Genomic DNA, 18,415 nt, shown 5'->3' with positions numbered 1-18,415 from the left:
GGTTATTACAGGGGCTAGCGTAGGAGTAGCAGAAAAAATTCATCTAATCATGAGTCTTGATGTTTGTGAGTTTGCGTGTGGTGGGGAAGAGATGGGGAAATAGGATCCAAACTCCACAGGTGGGAAAGCTCCAAGTGTTTTCAGGCAAGAATAAATTTTATGTCATGACATTTTGGGTTTTTCTAAAGAAAAAGTAAATCTGCCTGGTAAAAATATATTTATTTATTTTAGGCATAGCCAGCTGGTCTGTGTGTTGTCTCCTCCCTGCTGGATAGCAAGGAATGCCTGGCATATAATCTACACTTAATAAGCATTTGTTGATTTAATAAATGGAAAAGCACTTTGGGAATGGATGCTTTAAATATTCTGCTTTCTTATACTTAAAAAAAAATAATAAACATGAGGTATCTTCCTGCCCCTCAATTTAGATTCTCCTTGCTCCTGCTTAACTTGGAGGAATACTACTTTGAGCAGCATACAGCTCATCATATTCAGCATAAGGGCAGTCAGAAGGAAAGGTAAGGAAGATTTTGGTATCTCTGTGGACTAGCAAACCTTTCTGTTGTCTGATGTTTTTAAAATTAAATGTATGATCATGGAGGTTTTTTCATCCCTTCTTTTGTATTGGGAATGTAATGAGAAGAGGGGGATTTATAAGTTGTTGTCATACTTCGAATATTTTCCAAAGCTAAGAATCGGTGTGTACTAATTCCTTGAAGGTTGTGAGTACCTCAGATCAGCTGGCTAGGACTCTGATTCATTCCATCACTTTTTTTCTTGATTCCTTTTGTACTTATACACGCAATTATTTGGGTTATGGTGTTAGAAAGTAATGATCATAAAACACAGAATGGTATAAAAATCAGTACCTTCAATTTTAAAAATGTTCTTTAAGAAATTCTAGATAATAAACACAGAGGAATGATAAAAATTTCAATCCTCAATGAGTAATGGAGATACATTCATTATGTAGATGCAAATTACAGCTCTTGGGTAAAAACATTTATTTTGTAAATAAAGTTTTATTGGGACACACACACACACACACACACACACACATTTGTTTATGTATTGTGTGTGGTTGGTTTCCTGCTACAATAGCAGAATTGAATGCTTGTGACAGAGTTGAATGCATATGGCCTGCAAAGGAAATAAATATTTACTATCTGGCTCTTCATAGAAAAAGTTTGCTAACCACTGATCTAGACAGAATCTTCAATGGCCGCTAAACCAGCCAGTGAAAAGCTGCTGATAAATTTTATAATGGATATGTCAAGGTTGACATCACCTGAACCCACCGAGCCCCCTGATATGAAGGGAGTACATGTGCCCTGCCTCTGAAGCATTCTTGTCAGAAAATCAAACCGGAATCTGGTCGCCTTTTAATTTTGCAAAATTCATAATGTGGGAAAATGAAAATTGTTTTAGAGTAAGAGATATAAGAGGCATTATCAATTAAAAGTAATATGGACTTTGGATTAGGATTTGAACAAACCAACTATTAAATCCTATTTAGGAAATAGAAAAATTTCAACACTGACTGAATACTGATGACATTAAGGAATTATTAATTTTTTTAGGTGTGATAACGATAGGTCATTTATTTAATGAGTCTAAGAGATTTGTTTATGTTGACAGTTGCAGAAACTAGATAATTGATACTTGCAAGTTTTCTATTCTGTCTACTACTATATGTTAAGAAATTTCCATAAAAGTACTTCTTAAGTTATTATTAGATAATTTAGGGTGTTAGACAAGTAAATGCATTTAACAGCAGGAAAAAAATGATATAAAATCAATGATGTAAAAAATCCTCTGAGGACAAAGAATTGCAAATTAAATCATATGTATTAAATGGATGAGTCTCCTCACCCATTTAATACATATATATTAAGCACCAGCGATAGAAAGCTAAAGAAATATTGCTGCCAACAAAAGAACAGGGAGTGTTACTCTGGTGATGGTAGGAGGAAGGGGGTTTGTACTCGGACTATAAGACTATTTCTCAGTGTGATTTATTTTTTTAGATACTGTAAATTTCCAACCACTAGATTATTTAAACTATACAGAGATGCAGAAATAAATCCAAGAAGTGGAATTAAAAGCCCTAAATCTAACATTTGAATTGATAGTCCTGAAAGTTGCTCATTATTATGAATCAATTTTTTTCCTGAATTCCTACATACCCCAAAATCACCATTAAAAGCATTTTATGAGATAATTTCAAACTCTGTTTATTTTTTCATTATGATAAGTAAGAAAAAAAAATCTCTTACATGGTCAATTTTATATATTTAGTGTTGCCTTCTGAATAGTTCTTTTAGATATAGGGAATTCAAAGTCAAAAGGATTTACTAGAGACAAGTTAGAATCAGCGTGCCTTAAGGATCAGTTTTCTGATCCTCTTTTCCTTTCAGTGTAGTTGTGAATTCCAAGTGAAGTCATACAAATGAAGTGCATGGGACGGAGCTCGCCAATGTTAGAATACATGCAGGTTTTGTTAGCCTCTAGGAAAGTGGTTCTCAACTTTTCTAATGCCGCAACCCTTTAATACAGTTCCTCATGTTGTGGTGACCCCCAACCATAAAATTATTTTCGTTTCTACTTCATAACTGTAATTTTGCTACTGTTATGAATCGTAATGTAAATATCTGTTTTCCAATGGTCTTAGGCGACCCTGCTAGCAGTTCTCATTCTGTAGAGCCTAAGACCATCAGAAAATACAGATATTTACATTACAATTCATTAACAGTAGCAAAATTACAGTTATGAAGTAGCAACGAAAATAATTTTATGGTTGGGGGTCACAACATGAGGAACTGTATTAAAGGGTTGCGGCATTAGAAAGGTTGAGAATCACTGCTCTAGGAGATGAGGACAACTATTTTGCTATATTTTCCAACCTTTCATACCCTTCTCTTTAATTCTGTTGTTGATCTTTCATTAGTTGATGTATTATGATTCTTTCGTGACTTTTGTTAATGTTCATTAATAATAATAATCTTTTGTACTTTGATCTCTAGGAGAGTCAGAGGCTCCTTAAAAATATGTTCAAAATCTGTTATTTTTGAACCAGATGCAATATCCCAGCCCATCATTAAGGTAAATGCATTGTAAAAAATAGGCATTCCTATTCTTTGTGTATATGTTACCTTTGCTTATTTTTACATTTCTCTCTCGATTTTATCCAGATTCCTTTGAGAGATTGTATAAAAATAGGAAAACATGGAGAAAATGGAGCCAATAGACACTTTACTAAGTATGTCCTCATCACTTAACTATTTGATCTCATGTCTACCAAAAAAGTATATATGTTTAATAACTTTTGTCTGCATTTTAGGGCAAAATCTGGGGGGATTTCACTCATTTTCAGTCAGGTAAGAGTAACATAGTAAATGTTTTGTTCTAACCTGAATGAACAGTTTGTGCGTGTATGCGTGTGTGTGTGTGTGTGTGTGTGTGTGCGCGCGCGCGTGTGTGCAAGCGCGCACATGCACATGTGGGCTTAAGCATAATTAAATTATTTGTAGGAATATCAAATGGAGGTCGTTGGAATAAATGTCTTAATGCTTTTAAATAATCATTGAGAAATATATATTTTAAAAGATGTGATCCCTAATGAGATCCTTAATGTTTACTAAGTGTGTGATAACCTGCAGGCTTGTGGTTTCATCTTTAGGAGTCCTGGCCATGTTTGAGGGTTGAAATGAAAGGACTGTGGTTCCTCCTGTGGCCTCCTAGTCATTGAGAAGGTGGAGGCCAGCAGCACACCACTTAAGTGATCTCAGCCTGAGGCATGCTGACGGCCAAGGCAGCGACTCGGGATGTGTAACCTTGTATAATTATGACGCTTGAGGTCATGACTTCTTATTCATTCCAAAGTCACTTGATAAACATTTGTGCACCCAGGACTGTGCCTAATACTGGCAATACAGAAATAAAGTGAAACGTGGCTTTTCTCCTGTTACATACTTAATTTGTCTGTAGATACTTGAAAAATTGGAAATAAGAACGGAGTAGAGATCATCTACCACTTTCTTTTGCCTCTGACTTCACCTTCATCTTTAAAATGAAAGGGTTAGAGGAGATCAGTGTTGCCTCAGCTATCAGAGCCCTAGTTCCTTGAAGTGTTCAAAGAAAAATCTTTCTGTGATCAAGTCAGTGTAGGAAATGCTGTGGGAACAAAGACACACAGACTCGGGACTTGACTCAAAGCCTTAACATACCGAAGTGCATTGAGAGTCCAGGAGGCGAATGGTTAGGGGCACAGAGTGCTCCCAGTGGTTTTCAGATCGCCAAGACCTTTGATCATGGAACACTTTTTAATGTCTACTGAAGAGTCCGTTATAAAAGCTGGGAGATACCAGACTACGTGATTTTCTGGATCTGTATCCACGATTCCATTGATTTCAAGGAAGAAAACATTTCACAGGTTACCTTGGACTTTATGCTGTTGTAACTGGCATATATGAAAAACAGTTACAGCCATCTATTACTTTGGGGAAGGAACACCATTATTATTAATTCTGGGCTGCCCCTGTGCTCTCCTTATTTCTATGGTATCATTCTGCATCTTTGCCTTATTCTAGAAGGTCTGTATCTTGAAAGGAAGAAGTACTTCCTTGGTTTCCACTAGAAAAAAAATACACACTTTGGTAAAATTTTAATAACTTTGGGCTTAGAAATAAAGCCCCCAAATCCTTCCACCTGTTTTTAATAGTTTGTAGAAGAGGTCTTATATTAAACAAACTCAAAATCAGCTTAACACCAGGGGGTGACTAGACACAAGCCACTCTTTCAAGTGTCATTTTAAGCTTCCTGGTTAAGTACACAACCTAGAAATACAACTTTTATGTTTTTATTTATTAGGTCACACTGTTTCAGAAACACACTAGTCTCCCCTTATCTGTGGGGGATACGTTCCAAGACCCCCAGTGGATGCCTGAAACTGCAGATAGTACTGAACCCTACATAGGCCATATTTTTTTCTATGCCTCATATGCTTTCACTTCAAGGAAGCACTTTACAGCTTCTCTCTGGTATCTCTGCATTGTCAGCATCGTTCCTCTTGTGCTTTGGGGCCAGTAGTAAGTGAAATAAGGGTGACTCGAGCACAAGCACTCGGATACCGCGACAGTCTCCTGATAACCGAGGAAGCCACTCGGTGACTAAGCGTGGGGAGCGTATCCAGTGTGGCTATACTGGACCGAGGGGCAATTGACATCTGGACGGTTTGGAGCAGGCGGGTGTGAGATTTCATAATGCTTCTTCAAACAGCACTTTCTAAACTTATGAATTGTTTATTTTCCATTTAATATTTTCAGACCAAGGTTGACTGCAGGTAGTTGAAACCACGGAAAGTGAAACCATGGAAAGGGGGGATGACTGAATGTTAGGTCCCTTGGATTTAGGGAGCTTGGCTTCCAAATGTTCTCTTACTGGCAGAATAAACCAGGTGTGTGTGTGTGTAAATAATAGTTTTAATTCATGCACTCTATTATACTCAAGGTTTTAGAGATATAGGGAAGAACAAAATATCTGGAGCTCCTCTCCCCTTGGATTTTACTTTTCATTAGGGAATATAGACAAGAATCAGATATCTTCTGTGATGTCAGGCAGCGATAAATGTCATGAAGAAAATGAAAACAGGACAGAGGGATGGAATAGGACAAGGGACGCGTGCTCCTCTGGATAGAATGGTCAGGGATGCCTGATGAGAAGGCCCCTCCTCTCCGAAGGCGTGAGGGAGTGAGCCCTGCGATTATGGTCAGAAAGGGTGTTGGGGCCGAGAGGAGCCTGGGAGAGGCCCTGGGGTGTGAATGTCTCTGGCAGCGGGAGGCGCAGTGAGGGTGTGGTGCCTGGTACGAGGGCTCGGAAGGGAGGTGAAAGCAGTGGCAGAGACCATGTCATGGAGGGCCTTGTGGGCCAGTCAGGAGTTAGACTAACACACCAAAGAAACGTCCCTAGACAGAGAAGGGACGTGATGTGACGTGTGTGTGTGTAAATCTCTCTGGAGGCCAGGAGGAGGATATGCTGTGGGGGCAACTGTGTGAAGCAAGGAGCCCCGTTGGTGTCAGAAACCCGGTGTTTTAGAGCGGGATGATGGCAGTGAAGGGCGAGGGGTGGTCAGTGTCTGGCTAGTTCTGAAGAAAAACGTAGCAGCTGTGCGATGGACTAGCAAACTGTCAGGAATGACTTGGCGAGGTGGGTGGCCGTGGCCTTTATTGTGATGAAGGAGCAGCTTTGCTTGGAATGTGACCTCTCGGAGGAGAAGTCTGGCAGCATTTAGAAGCCCTTGTCTGGGCAGCAGAGAAGCTGGAAGTCAGCAGGTTCCAGATTCCTTCCTAAGCCCTGGGGCTGGATGAGGTTTCCCAGAGACGAGTGGGGGCAGAGAGGCCTGGGGAGGCCCTGCCGCTCTCTATAACCTCGGAGGCAGGGGGAGAGAGAGAGAGAGAGAGCAGGGTCAGAAGGAAGACCGGAGGAGCGGGTGAGGTTGGGGAGAACCAGGAGCAGGTGCCTGGGGAGCCAAGTGCAAGCCGCACCAGGGAAGAGCCATCACTCTGTCACCTGCTCTGGGAAACTAGTCCAGGACACCCTGCGGAGGGACTCTCGCTGGACGTGGTGACGTGGAGATCTTGTGCATCTTCTGTGACCTTCCAGGAGTGTTCTCGGTCACGTTGTTGGGGGGGAAACCTGTCCTGGGCCCAAGAGAAAGTGAAGTGGGCTCTAGCACAGAGTTTTACCACAGGAAGGAATGGAGACATGGCACGGCCGATGTGACCCCCTGGAGAGGTGTTTTTTGTGTTTGTTTTTTTTTACTATGGTTTGTTTCCAGTGGGAGAGAGTGCAGTGTATCATCACGGGAGCAAAGTGAATGGCTGCTGGGTGCGGGAGGTTCATATCTGTGCCTCCGCCCCAGCAGGAGAGAAGGCAGGCAGAGAGGTACCCGGGTGAGGACATTGCTGGCTCTGGCAGATGGTGTTGCTTGTTTGACACAGTTACTAACACGCAGTGGAAGGACAGGTGGCCTGGTAAGAACACTGTGTGACCAGATCACGTCCAGGGAAGAGAAGTTACTTGGTGTTAACGAATGCATTTCATGCCCAGTGATTTGTTTTACCCATTTTTTTAGAAAACCGGCACTTATATTAGCTTCCTTCACCTGTCTGCTTGGTTACTTGGTACACATGATGCCTTGTTGCATTTCTTTTTAATTTAATATTTGTTATTTTAACATCAGAATCTTAAAACTGCACTGATGTGTGGTTTTGGAAAGTAGAGATTGTGTAACAATGATTTAAATTCAATTCATAATAACTGAATTTATATTGATTTGTTTTTCTCAGGTATATTTCATTAAAGAACACAACATTGTTGCACCATATAAAATAGAAAGAGTAAGTAAAGCTTTTCATTTATTCCCAGGAATTAATATAGTGCTTTTGAACAATAAGATTTTGTGACTCTATTAACATCTTTAATAAAATATAATAATAATGGGTATTTAAAAGCTTGTTACCTAACAGTTACAACAAAAATTACCCAAGAGAATCACAGATTTTAGTCCAGGAGATTTCAATGAACTTTTTGACTTAAAAAAGTGTTTAATAGACAAAAAAAGAGTGAAAGTTATTAGAATAAAAATTGAAATCAAACATACATCATTTATAAGATTACTACATATTGTTGAGAATTTGTTTTTTGAGAAATATGGGTTATAAAATACCCTTATTTGAGAGCTCAGTAATAATTTACAAATTCTCTTAATTGGGTGGAAGCTATGATAGACTTGAATACAGTATCTGTTAAGTAAGCTTAGACATCACATTTAACCATTCTGTGTTATATTTAATCCCTTATGCTTCAGCTTAATGTACAGTAAAGGGATAATTCTACCAAAAGAGAATTTTACAGGACCTGGCGTCAGGGCTAGTGCTCCTTATACTGACACCTCTGTGACAGGAACAGTCGCCCTCTCTGGGGAAACACAGGCTGATCTCAGCCAGTTCAGGCCAGCCCGCAGTTCCTCACCAGCAGCCTGTGGAGTGCCAACTCCATGCGGTGGCCTTTGGGTTTTCTGTACAAGGAATAGTTGCATGCACCAGTTCGTCCAAACTACAGATACTGAGGTGTAATGAGGTGGTGCTGTTGGATTTGGGGCAGGATAGTTCTTTATTGGGTGGGTCTGTCCCTCATATAGCCTATTCCCACCCCGAAAAGCCCTAATACACTGTTTCCCCACTGTGTGTGGCACCCCCCGCCCCCAAGTTGAGAACCACTGCTTGGGGTGCTCGCCCTCTGAAGGCTCTCCTAACAGCCACCTTGAAGTGCAAAGCTGCACTCGGGCTGTTGAAAAATTATGTCAAAGGAAATGAGTGAGGTTGAAGCAAAGAAGAGGTCTTCTATTCCAATGTGAATTAGAAAGCCAAAGGATCCTCAGATTTAAAAAAGGGGGGAGATAGTGACATCAACGGTGATGTCAGGCAGGAAGCCCCAGACCCTCGTTCCTCTCATGGAGATACTTCAGCAACCTTACATGGACCAGTTCCCTTCGTGAGCAATTCAAAACCAATGGAGAGCCTGCTGCACTGCAGGTCAGCCTCATTGAAGCTGGTAGGAAAATTAGTAGCACCCCCCCCCCCCCCAGCACAGTGCCATGGGACTGGGAGGAAACTCCCAGCTCCCCACTTCTCCCTGGGGAGGGAATGACAACCCTGGGCCATATGTCCCCTGTTTGACTTTGGGGGGCAGCTGCCTGAGGGACTGGCTTCTGTCTTGCCTGCCTTGGAGCATTGACAGGACCCGGCCTACTCTAGATGCCTGGGACCACTGAGAGCGAGAGCAGGCTGGGCATCACGCTGCTGCCCAGAGGACCTGAGGACAGCAGACAGAGGCCTGTGCAGCGAAACAGACTCCCTCGGGGGCAAGAGAAAAGGAAGGAGAGCGTGGGACACACAAAATTAACCATGACAACATATGTGCACCCCACCTCAATATATGCATCCACACATATGAAGCAAACATTGACAGAATTGGAGGGAGGCATTGACAGCAACACAGGAATAGGAAGAGACTTGATGCCCCACTTCAATAATGGATAGAACATCCAGATAGAAGATGAATGAGGGAACGGAGGACTCAACACTATAGGCCACATGAGCCTAACAGACACATAGAGGACATTCTTCCCACCAGCAGCAGAATACACATGCTTAAGTACACGTGGAACCTGCTTCGGGTTGATCACATGTTAGGTCACAAAACGAGTTTTTTGTTTTATATTGATTTTTAGAGAGAGAGGAAGGGAGAGAGGAAGAGAGAGAGAAACATTGAGGCAAGAGCACAACATCGATCTGCTGCCTCCTGCACATCCCCCACTGGGGACTGATCCCTCAACCTGGACATGTGCCCTGACCTGGAATCAAACCGGCAACGTTTCAGTGCATGGAACGATGCCTAACCAACCGAGCCACACTGGCCAGGGCCAAACCAAGTTTTAATGAATTTAAGAAGATTGAACTCATACCAAGTATCTTTTGCAACCACAATGAAGCAAAACTAGAAATCCATAAGGCAAATTCACAAGTATGTGGAAATTAGCACTCTTGAGCAACCAGTGAGTCAAGGGAGAAATGTAAAGGGAAATTTAAAAATACCACAAGACAAACAAAAAGACAACATATCAAAACTCACAGGATGCAGCCAAAGCAGTACTAAGAGGGAAGTGATAAGCACCTACATTCAAAAAGAAGGATCTCAAATGTTAAAATCTAACTATACACCTCAAGGAACTGAAAAAAGAACAGCAAACTCAGCCAAAGTTAGCAGAACCAAGTGCAGAGTAAATGTAGCAGTAAGTCCGATGGGCTCTGCTCCCCGGAGCTCTCGTTCTGGGTGGCATGAGGGAGGACACACCGGTGGATGCGTGTGGCCTTCAGCCAGGGATTTGCAAATGCTCTTCACGCGAGGTTTTGGCATGCTTCACCTCTTCCTCTGTTTGTATCCTTTTCCCTTCTTGGTAGGGCAGAATGGAATATGTCTTTGAATTGGATGTTCCAGGGAAAGTGGAAGATGTTGTGGAGACGTTGCTTCAGGTAAGCCAGTGCCTGACTCGGGCATTTACTGGGCTGAGAATTCAAAACAAACTCAGGCAGAAACTTAAAATTTTTTATATTTATACATCTTACTGTAACCCTAATCTCTTTTAAAAACATGAATCAGATTTACTTGATTATGTTGACTTTATGAAAACTGTATATTAGGAAGAAGCCATACATATATCAGAAGCGATCTTAACTGTTACCAAGTAACAGATGCTTGCTGTTATTTCATTGCTTCTAAGGAAATACCTTTATATCATCTGAGAGAAAAAATAAATTCATTTATATTTATAATATTGTAGCTTCACAGAGCATCCTGCCTTGACAAACTAGGGGACCAAACGGCTATGGTAAGAGTTTCTGAAGATCTGTATCTTGATTATGAATTAACTGGTATTGATTTTCACTTATAAACACTTATATCCATACTTTCCAAATGGTTCTGTTTTCATAGATAACGGCTATTTTGCAGTCACGTTTGGCTAGAACGTCATTTGACAAAAACAGGTAAGCGTTCAGTGATTTTGCTTGCTTGTTATGAAAGCAGCGGGCATCTTCATCTGTTTGCCTCGCTCAGCATGTCCAGCCGGATGTTGTCATCTGCCTCACCCCGCACCTGCGTATCTGGGGGAATGGCCCCACCCCAGTGCAGGAGCCGTGTCAGGGGCTGCCTCCACTCTCTGCATCCTGGCGCCTGTCAGAAAGGCCAGTAGAAGAGGCTCTCTGACATCCTTCCTGTCTGTCAGCTCGTCTTTTCCCACTGTTATTGCCTCAGTCCAGGCCACCATCCCCTCCCACTCCCAACACTGTGACAGCCTCTAGCTTGTCTACCTGACACCAATCTTCCCTTCTCCAACCCCCTTCCCCGCACTGTACCTATTGTACTTTTAAAATACGTTCTTCTGCCCTAGCCGGTTTTGCTCAGTGGATAGAGCGTCAGCCTGTGGACTGAAGTGTCTCAGGTTTGATTCCGGTCAAGGGCATGTGCCTCGGTTGCAGGCCACTTGGGGCAGCAACCAATCGATAATGCACCTCTCTTACGTCATTGTTTCTCTCTGTCTCTCTCCCTCCCCGCCACTCTCTCTAAACATCAACGGGAAGATGTCCTCGGGTGACGATTAACAAAAAATAATAAGTTAAATAAATAAATAATATGTTCTTTCTAAAGAATGTACTTAATTGTATCACTTGTTTGTTTAAACTCTTCCAAGACTGCCCATTGCCTTCAGGGTAAAAATCTTAATCTTAGTTGGCGCACAGTCCACTTACGTTCTAGTCCTTGTTCAGGACGCCCAGTCACTGCTAGCTCTTGGATTCCACGCTCCAGCTCCGCATTGCATGCAGTTCCTGGGTGTGCCACATAGGTCTCTCACCTCCGGGACTTGGTGCGTGTTCCCTCCGCTAAGAGTACTCAACTCTTTTGCACCTGGCTAACTCTTTCTGATTCTTCTGATTTCAGCTTAGCTGTCAGTGTGTCCAGAAAGTCTGTTTTGGCCCTTCAAATTGTGATGGGTACCTTCCGGAGGTATCCTATGGGGACCAAGAGACTACATTTTTTATTGGTCTAATGTGGCTTTTTAAAATTATTATTGACTTTCTTAGCTTTTCTAAGTATACAGTGTATTTTCTGAAAACAGTTATAATTTAATACTAACCTGTTCTCTGTTTGACTGTCTAAATCAGGCGTCCTCAAACTACGGCCCGCGGGCCACATGCGGGTGTTTTTGCCGTTTTGTTGTTTTACTTCAAAATAAGATATGTGCAATGTGCATAGGAATTTGTTCATAGTTTTTTTTTTAAACTATAGTCCGGCCCTCCAACGGTCTGAGGGACAGTGAACTGGCCCCCTGTTTAAAAAGTTTGAGGACCCCTGGTCTAAATAATTTACAATGGAGTAGTAGAGAAATCATCTTTGATTAGTTTTACTGTAGTAAATCCACAAAAGAATGTACAGTTGACACTTGGACAATGTGGGAGTTAGGGGTGACAACCCCCACATAGTCAAAACTTAACTACTCAGAGCTACTGTTGACCCGAAGCCTTATGGATCACATCAAGTCGATTAATGCATATTTTGTACGTTATATGTATTGTATACTACACAATAAAGTAAGCTAGAGAAAAGAAAGTGTTATGAAGACAATCATAAGGAAGAGAAAATACATTTACAGTATTTATTGAAAAAAACAACATTAGATAAGTGGATCCTTGTAGTTCAAACTGTGTTGATCATGGGTCAGCTGGACTTTGGAGCTGACATTCAAGTTACTGTAATTGTGTCTTCATAGCCTTATGAAGTGTAGTGTGAAATAAATGCTACCTATGCAAAAACGGCCTATATGGCTATGAAAGTAGGCCTTAAATACAGAAAGAGAGAAAATGTTAATTTAAGAGTAGTTTTCTACGTCAGTTTATTTTGAGCTAATGGCTTATTTGGCTTCATTTACTTGTCTGTCCTTCCTTCTCAGTACATAACCTCACCTGTTTTTTAAAAGTTGAATTTTCATTTTACCATTTAAAAGAATGTCAGTTTTATTTGTGACCGATTTTGTGATGCTCACCAAACCCTCCAGCAGAAGCAGTACTGATTTATATTAACCATTTATTTTGTAGAAAGTCGGTGTTCAGACAAATCTTATGCGAAGTCACACTGTAACTCTCTTAGGTAAAGTTAAACCTAGAAAGTAGATTGGTTTCTGATTCCTTTTTATATTTTTTGCTTTTGCTGAAATGACCAGGTTCCAAAGTGTTTCTGAGAAGCTGCACATGGAATGCAAAGCGGAAATGGTGACCCCTCTGGTGACAAACCCCGGGCACGTGTGCATCACTGACACCACCCTGTATTTTCAGCCTCTCAACGGGTACCCGGTACGTGACGACAGCGACGACAGCGGGCCGATGGCGAGCTCCATTAGCGCGGGGCTCTTCACCTTATGCTCTTTCCTGTGAACGTGACCTCACCATCACAGTGTGCTCACGTTTTGGCGAGGATCCAAATGACCTCCCCGGCCCCTCCATCGACGGTGTGCTTAACAGGCTCCCTGTGTGGTCCTGAGGAATCTGAGTGTGAGCGCGTCTGATCGGTTTGCATTTTGGGGTCACTTGCTCTCAGGGTTGTGAAAAGAAACCCTGCCCCTCCCGACTTGAATAAAGGCTCATGAGAGGGTTATACCTTTCTGCGCGGAGGCACTTCTGCAAGAGACAAATGAAATAACATCAAGATTTAAGAAGAAATGAATGTTTTCTGTATATCTGCTTACCTATGTGCCTGTGTTGGTACTTCTTGTTTTTCCTTTATGGCCAACCAAGTCAGGAAATCTGAGTCTCTCCCAAAGAGGCAGTGGGAAGTGGTCCTTGCCCAGCCAGAGCAGGTGCACGCAGCGATGCTGCAGGGGGCGGCCGCAGGGCGTCTCTGTGGGGGTGGAGCTAGTCTCCCTTTCACAGTGACGTTAGACTTCTAGGCCGGTGAGTGAAAATAACTCAGATCTCCACACTGCGTCTTACGGAGACGGGTTGCTTTCTCTGGATCTCGCCCCTTTTGGGAGTGGCTCACTGAAGGAACGGAAATACTAATGTGCTCTAATGGTGCCATTAGACCATTTGGCAGGGAAGTTTCAAGAACAGGAGTGACTCCTGCCACAGGCGATACCCTGGAAATGCTCCAGGCTGGTCAGTCATTACTACATGGCACTAAAACTTCTAATACTTTTCTAAGGGAAAGATAATGCTGTAATAATTCTGTCCACCAGGTGGTGGGGCACGCTTGCCAAACCCTCCAGTGGAAGCCGTACACATTGCTGATGGGCATTCTCTAGCCATGCAATAACATTGGCTTACCCACTGCTGTTACTATAGCTCAGGGTCAAAAACTTTTGGAAAAATATGAGTATGTGCCATAGCTTCAGGATTCATAGTATGAGCATTGATCCCTTCCACTCAGAAATAGGAAAATGAACTGGTCACCTTTTAGCTAATCTCATTGCCTTTTCTGACCTCATTCATCTCTTACTAGCATATTAAGGTTTTAAAGAAGCAAGAAAATTACCCTCCTTATGAAAGAAAAAGTTTAGAAGCCCTGCTTTATACTATAATTGTTTGTGAGCCTTAATACACTATAGTTTTTAAGGAGACAAAAGACAAGATTCTAAAATAAAAAAACCATTGCTCTATAAAAGAATAGCAAAATTCCTGAGAGGTTATCTATAACCAATCCTTTTTTTAAAAAATGTTTTTATTGATTTTTAGAGAGAGAGGAAGGGAGAGGGATAGAGAGAAATATTGATGAGAGAAAAACATCATCAATTGGCTGCCTCCTGCACACCCCCTCCTGGGGATTGAGCCCACAACCCAGGCATGTGCTGTGACTGGGAATCAAACTAGTGACCTCTTGGTTCATGGGTGGATGCTCAACCACTGAACCACACCGGCCAGGCTCTATACCAATCCTTTAATATTCCATAACACTCAGCAGCCTTGTGATAACCTGAAAGATGAACGCATTACCATATTTTTGGTGCCAAATGGAGGTGGGGAGACTTGTCCAAGGTCACAAAGCAAAAAAAGGGCAGGCTGGAATGTTAAACCAGATACGCCTTGTTTAAGATCTCCCTTTCCAGCTGTTCACCTTGTAACACATCAGGAAGGCAAGATTTGGTCATTTGATGCCGCTTTCTGATAACTAAAGATCCACTTCTTCTAATTGTGTCAGAATGTTGACCTTTGAGACAGTCTCTTTACTTTTACAGAAACCTGTGGTCCAGATCACACTCCAAGACGTCTGCCGCATTTACAAAAGGAGGCACGGCCTCATGCCTTTGGTGAGTTCAAGTGGAATGTCAGTTCTAGGTGAATGCTTGTCCTCGTTTCGGTTTAACCCGTGAATTGTTAATGTCTAAACACCCGTGGCCTGTCTGAGAAGTGTAAGTATGCTGTGTTGTAAGCAAGTGGACTCTGGGTCCTGCTGCTCTTCCTTTTGGATGAGCTAGAAATTCATAAAGGAATAACTCCTTTCTCTGCACAAGAAGGCTGCTGTGGGAATGTTTTTGGCTCCAAGAGCAAGAGGGATGGGGTGCGCTGCCTTGAGTTCCTCACTCCTGTGTGCTCAGAGTCCCTGGGGTTATGCAGGGATAATCTATGCAGAGCAATCCAGTGTGACTTGCACCATCTGCTCATAGCAGCTGGATGTCAGAGTAAAATTCGGAAGCTAGTACAAAATGAACTCTTCAGTGGATCTCTAGTGTCTTCGGTTAGCGTAGAGGAATTCAGCCTTCTGCTTGGAAGTGAGAGAAATGAACAAAATAACCGATTAAATCATATGGGCAGTTCTTCCTCCCATTCCCCTAGATAAACATATGTGCATACTTAATGTTAGTCTTACATGCTGACCTTAGAAACCAATCCCCACATAAGGTGTGATTCCAGGGTGTTTTAATTTGACCTGAGTATAAATTCATTTGTTCTCCTGTGAAGATGAACCAATCACCTGGCAGGTAGCATTACCAAAGCACTGTTGGATTTTAAGCACCTCATTTTTGTTTCATATTTGTGAAATTTGTCTTTTCCTATCTATTTAACTTAAAAGGATACTCTTCATTTCTAGTGCTAATAGAGAATTATGGATTCATACTATTGAAAATCTCCTCCTTTGGTTATAAAGACACAGTCAGAAAAAGAGAAGAAATTGAAATTAAGTGTCTTCTGTATACTGGGCAATTTATGTACAATATTTGTTATGACAGTCCCTGTGAGGTAGATGATATTCTATTTTATAAAGAAATTGAGATTCTAAGAGTTAATTTCCTCTGTTCCTTAACTAGTAAATGGTAAAAGCCTGTATTTCAACCAAGAACAAGTCTGCTTTTGTCATTTCTTTGTCTATTCCTGTCCTATCTCAGGCTTATCAATACAACATTCACAAAGCTGAGTTTTCTTAAGAATAACTGCAAGTCGCCTTGCCCGTTGTGGCTCAGTTGGGTGGGCATCATCCTGCCTGTTCTATTCCCAGTCAGGGCACATGCCTGGTTGCTGACTCAATCCCCAGTAGGGCACGTGCAGGAGGCAGTCTCTCATCAATGTTTCTCTCTTCCTCTCCCTCTTCTTTCTTCTCTCTCTCTAAAATCAATAAAAATATATTTTAAAAAATAACTGCAAGTTATTAGTTGAATAGTTATTCAATTATCAATTTGTTAGATTGACATAATAATTTAATTATAATAGAAAGCTAAACATTTATATTTGAAGATGTGTGAAGACATGGATCAGCCAATTTTGAATTTCAAAATACTAAATTTACAAAAGGTTTTATCAATAAAAATAATCAACACTAAAAGGGATTTTACAAAATTTAAAGATACAAGTCTTGTTCTCAGGAAATTTATATATACATACATACATATATTATATATATATATATATATATATATATATACACACACACACACATATATATATATATATATACACATATATACATACATACACACACATTGCTGAATCAAATTTAAAGCTGGAGAATGTGAATACAAGAGCCACAAGTAAAAAATGTAGATGTTTAATTGGAAGGCTTTTGTGATTGTATAGCTTATATTGCAATTGCAAGATTAATGAAATGCTATTTGTTTTATTCTTTTCTTTCTGAATGTATAGGGATTGGAAGTGTTTTGCACAGAAGATGACCTGTGTTCTGACATCTACCTAAAGTTCTACGACCCTCAAGATAGAGATGAACTCTATTTTTATATTGCTACATATCTAGGTCTGGTGTTTATCCTTCATTGTTCTATTCATAGGAAGGTAGTTCAACTCCTAAGTAACCAGGATAGGAAATAAGAGAAGGAAAAAGAAAAATGCTGGATCTAGAATCGCCTCTCTGTGGTTCTATCCATTGCTTCTCCATAGTAACTACAGTTGGCAAGATGGCATTTAAAAAAACCAAAGGAAACATAACTGAATTTTGGTAATAGTTCATTGTGCGTTTTAAAAACTTGATGAATATATTTAAATTTTTTTGGATTTTATCAACACACAAATTGAATGGATTATAAAGACTCCCCTTAATTATTTCTATGTCCAGTCATGTCTTATATTAGTTTATGAAAACCACAATTCAGTTCCTTAATGTGAGAGGCAGTGAGCTCTCCAGTCATATGTTTGTGTTCATTAATTGTGGTCTTAATCCCGACGCTAGAAAACAATACAAAAGAAACACATGAACCTCAAGGCTCAGTATAAAACCTGTGGGACTGAATTTGCTTTTAATTAATATTTCCTCAGTCTTCCATGGAAAGTGTGAATTTTCCCACTCTTGTTAGAGGAACGCCTGTATTTTTCTTTTCACGCATAAATATATTAATTTGTATGGCTGACTGTAATTATTCTTGTTTACAAAGTTGCTAGATGACTCGAATAGAATGATTTCTAAAAATAGGTGTTGGGATTTTATTAATACCATCTTAATTCTGTTTGCTCTTCTGGTGTACAGTGAAGCCATTTCTGAGATCTAGAGCGAAAACAAACTGTACCCTACTTTTAGTCTTTCTTAAAGTGCATTTTTCAGAAATGCATTGAAAAGACTACACTTAAAGCATCTAGTGTTTACATGCCAAGTAGAACTTAGCCAACGTCCGCCGAGCTCAGCGGTGACCTTGCGGCCTGTCCTCCTCAGAGCACCACCTCGCGGAGCGCACGGCCGAGAGCTACACGCTGCAGTGGCAGCGCGGGCACCTCTCCAACTACCAGTACCTGCTGCACCTCAACAACCTGGCCGACCGCAGCTGCAACGACCTGTCCCAGTACCCGGTGTTCCCGTGGATAATCAGCGATTACTGCAGCTCAGAACTGGGTGAGTGCCCCCAAGCGACTTCTTAAAGGCGAGAAAAAATATTCTGTTGTAGACTACTGATGTGATCTTTGAATAGATTAGAACCCACTTTAACTTTATTGCTAAGGATTGCTAGTTGTCATTTCAATGTTAATATAAGTTATATGTGTTTTTTTATGTTTTCTCCACTGTCTCTTAATTTTCTTAATCCAAAAAATAGTACTCACATATTCTTAAAGGACATGCCCAGAAAATATGCATATAATTTTTAAAAATTCTTTATTGTTTAAAGTATTACATATAGTATTACATAGGTCTCCTTTTCCCCCCCCATTGACCTCTCCCCAGCCATCCCCACCCCATATGCATATAATTTTAAGCCATGTAATTACTATCTATAAATACCAAGTTTTGAAATACTGTAGTTTTTCACTTTGAAAATTGTCTCAGATTATCCTATTTAAAAATTTACATTAAAATGTGATTAACAAACTAA

At 40.9% G+C, this 18,415-nt stretch overlaps 1 protein-coding gene across 4 annotated transcripts in view; it reads left to right on the top strand.

Moving 5' to 3' along the window:
• The window catches only part of NSMAF (neutral sphingomyelinase activation associated factor), a 44,139-nt gene that overhangs the window by 9,723 nt on the left and 16,001 nt on the right, over nucleotides 1-18,415 (top strand). For all 4 annotated transcript variants that reach the window (XM_079796646.1, XM_079796645.1, XM_079796647.1 and 1 more), the window contains exons 2-13: nucleotides 429-518; nucleotides 3,024-3,102; nucleotides 3,192-3,259; nucleotides 3,341-3,377; nucleotides 7,347-7,397; nucleotides 10,023-10,094; nucleotides 10,403-10,450; nucleotides 10,555-10,607; nucleotides 12,839-12,968; nucleotides 14,846-14,917; nucleotides 16,746-16,854; nucleotides 17,764-17,940. In XM_079796646.1, the coding sequence (XP_079652772.1) occupies nucleotides 429-518; nucleotides 3,024-3,102; nucleotides 3,192-3,259; nucleotides 3,341-3,377; nucleotides 7,347-7,397; nucleotides 10,023-10,094; nucleotides 10,403-10,450; nucleotides 10,555-10,607; nucleotides 12,839-12,968; nucleotides 14,846-14,917; nucleotides 16,746-16,854; nucleotides 17,764-17,940 (986 nt within the window). The remainder of the gene's footprint in view (nucleotides 1-428; nucleotides 519-3,023; nucleotides 3,103-3,191; nucleotides 3,260-3,340; nucleotides 3,378-7,346; nucleotides 7,398-10,022; nucleotides 10,095-10,402; nucleotides 10,451-10,554; nucleotides 10,608-12,838; nucleotides 12,969-14,845; nucleotides 14,918-16,745; nucleotides 16,855-17,763; nucleotides 17,941-18,415) is intronic.

Source organism: Cnephaeus nilssonii (assembly GCF_951640355.1).
Source record: "Cnephaeus nilssonii genome assembly, chromosome: 18".
NCBI classification, from domain to species: Eukaryota; Metazoa; Chordata; class Mammalia; order Chiroptera; family Vespertilionidae; genus Cnephaeus; species Cnephaeus nilssonii.
Note: the sequence above shows the minus strand (reverse complement) of the source record. Positions and strands in the feature narration are given on the sequence as shown.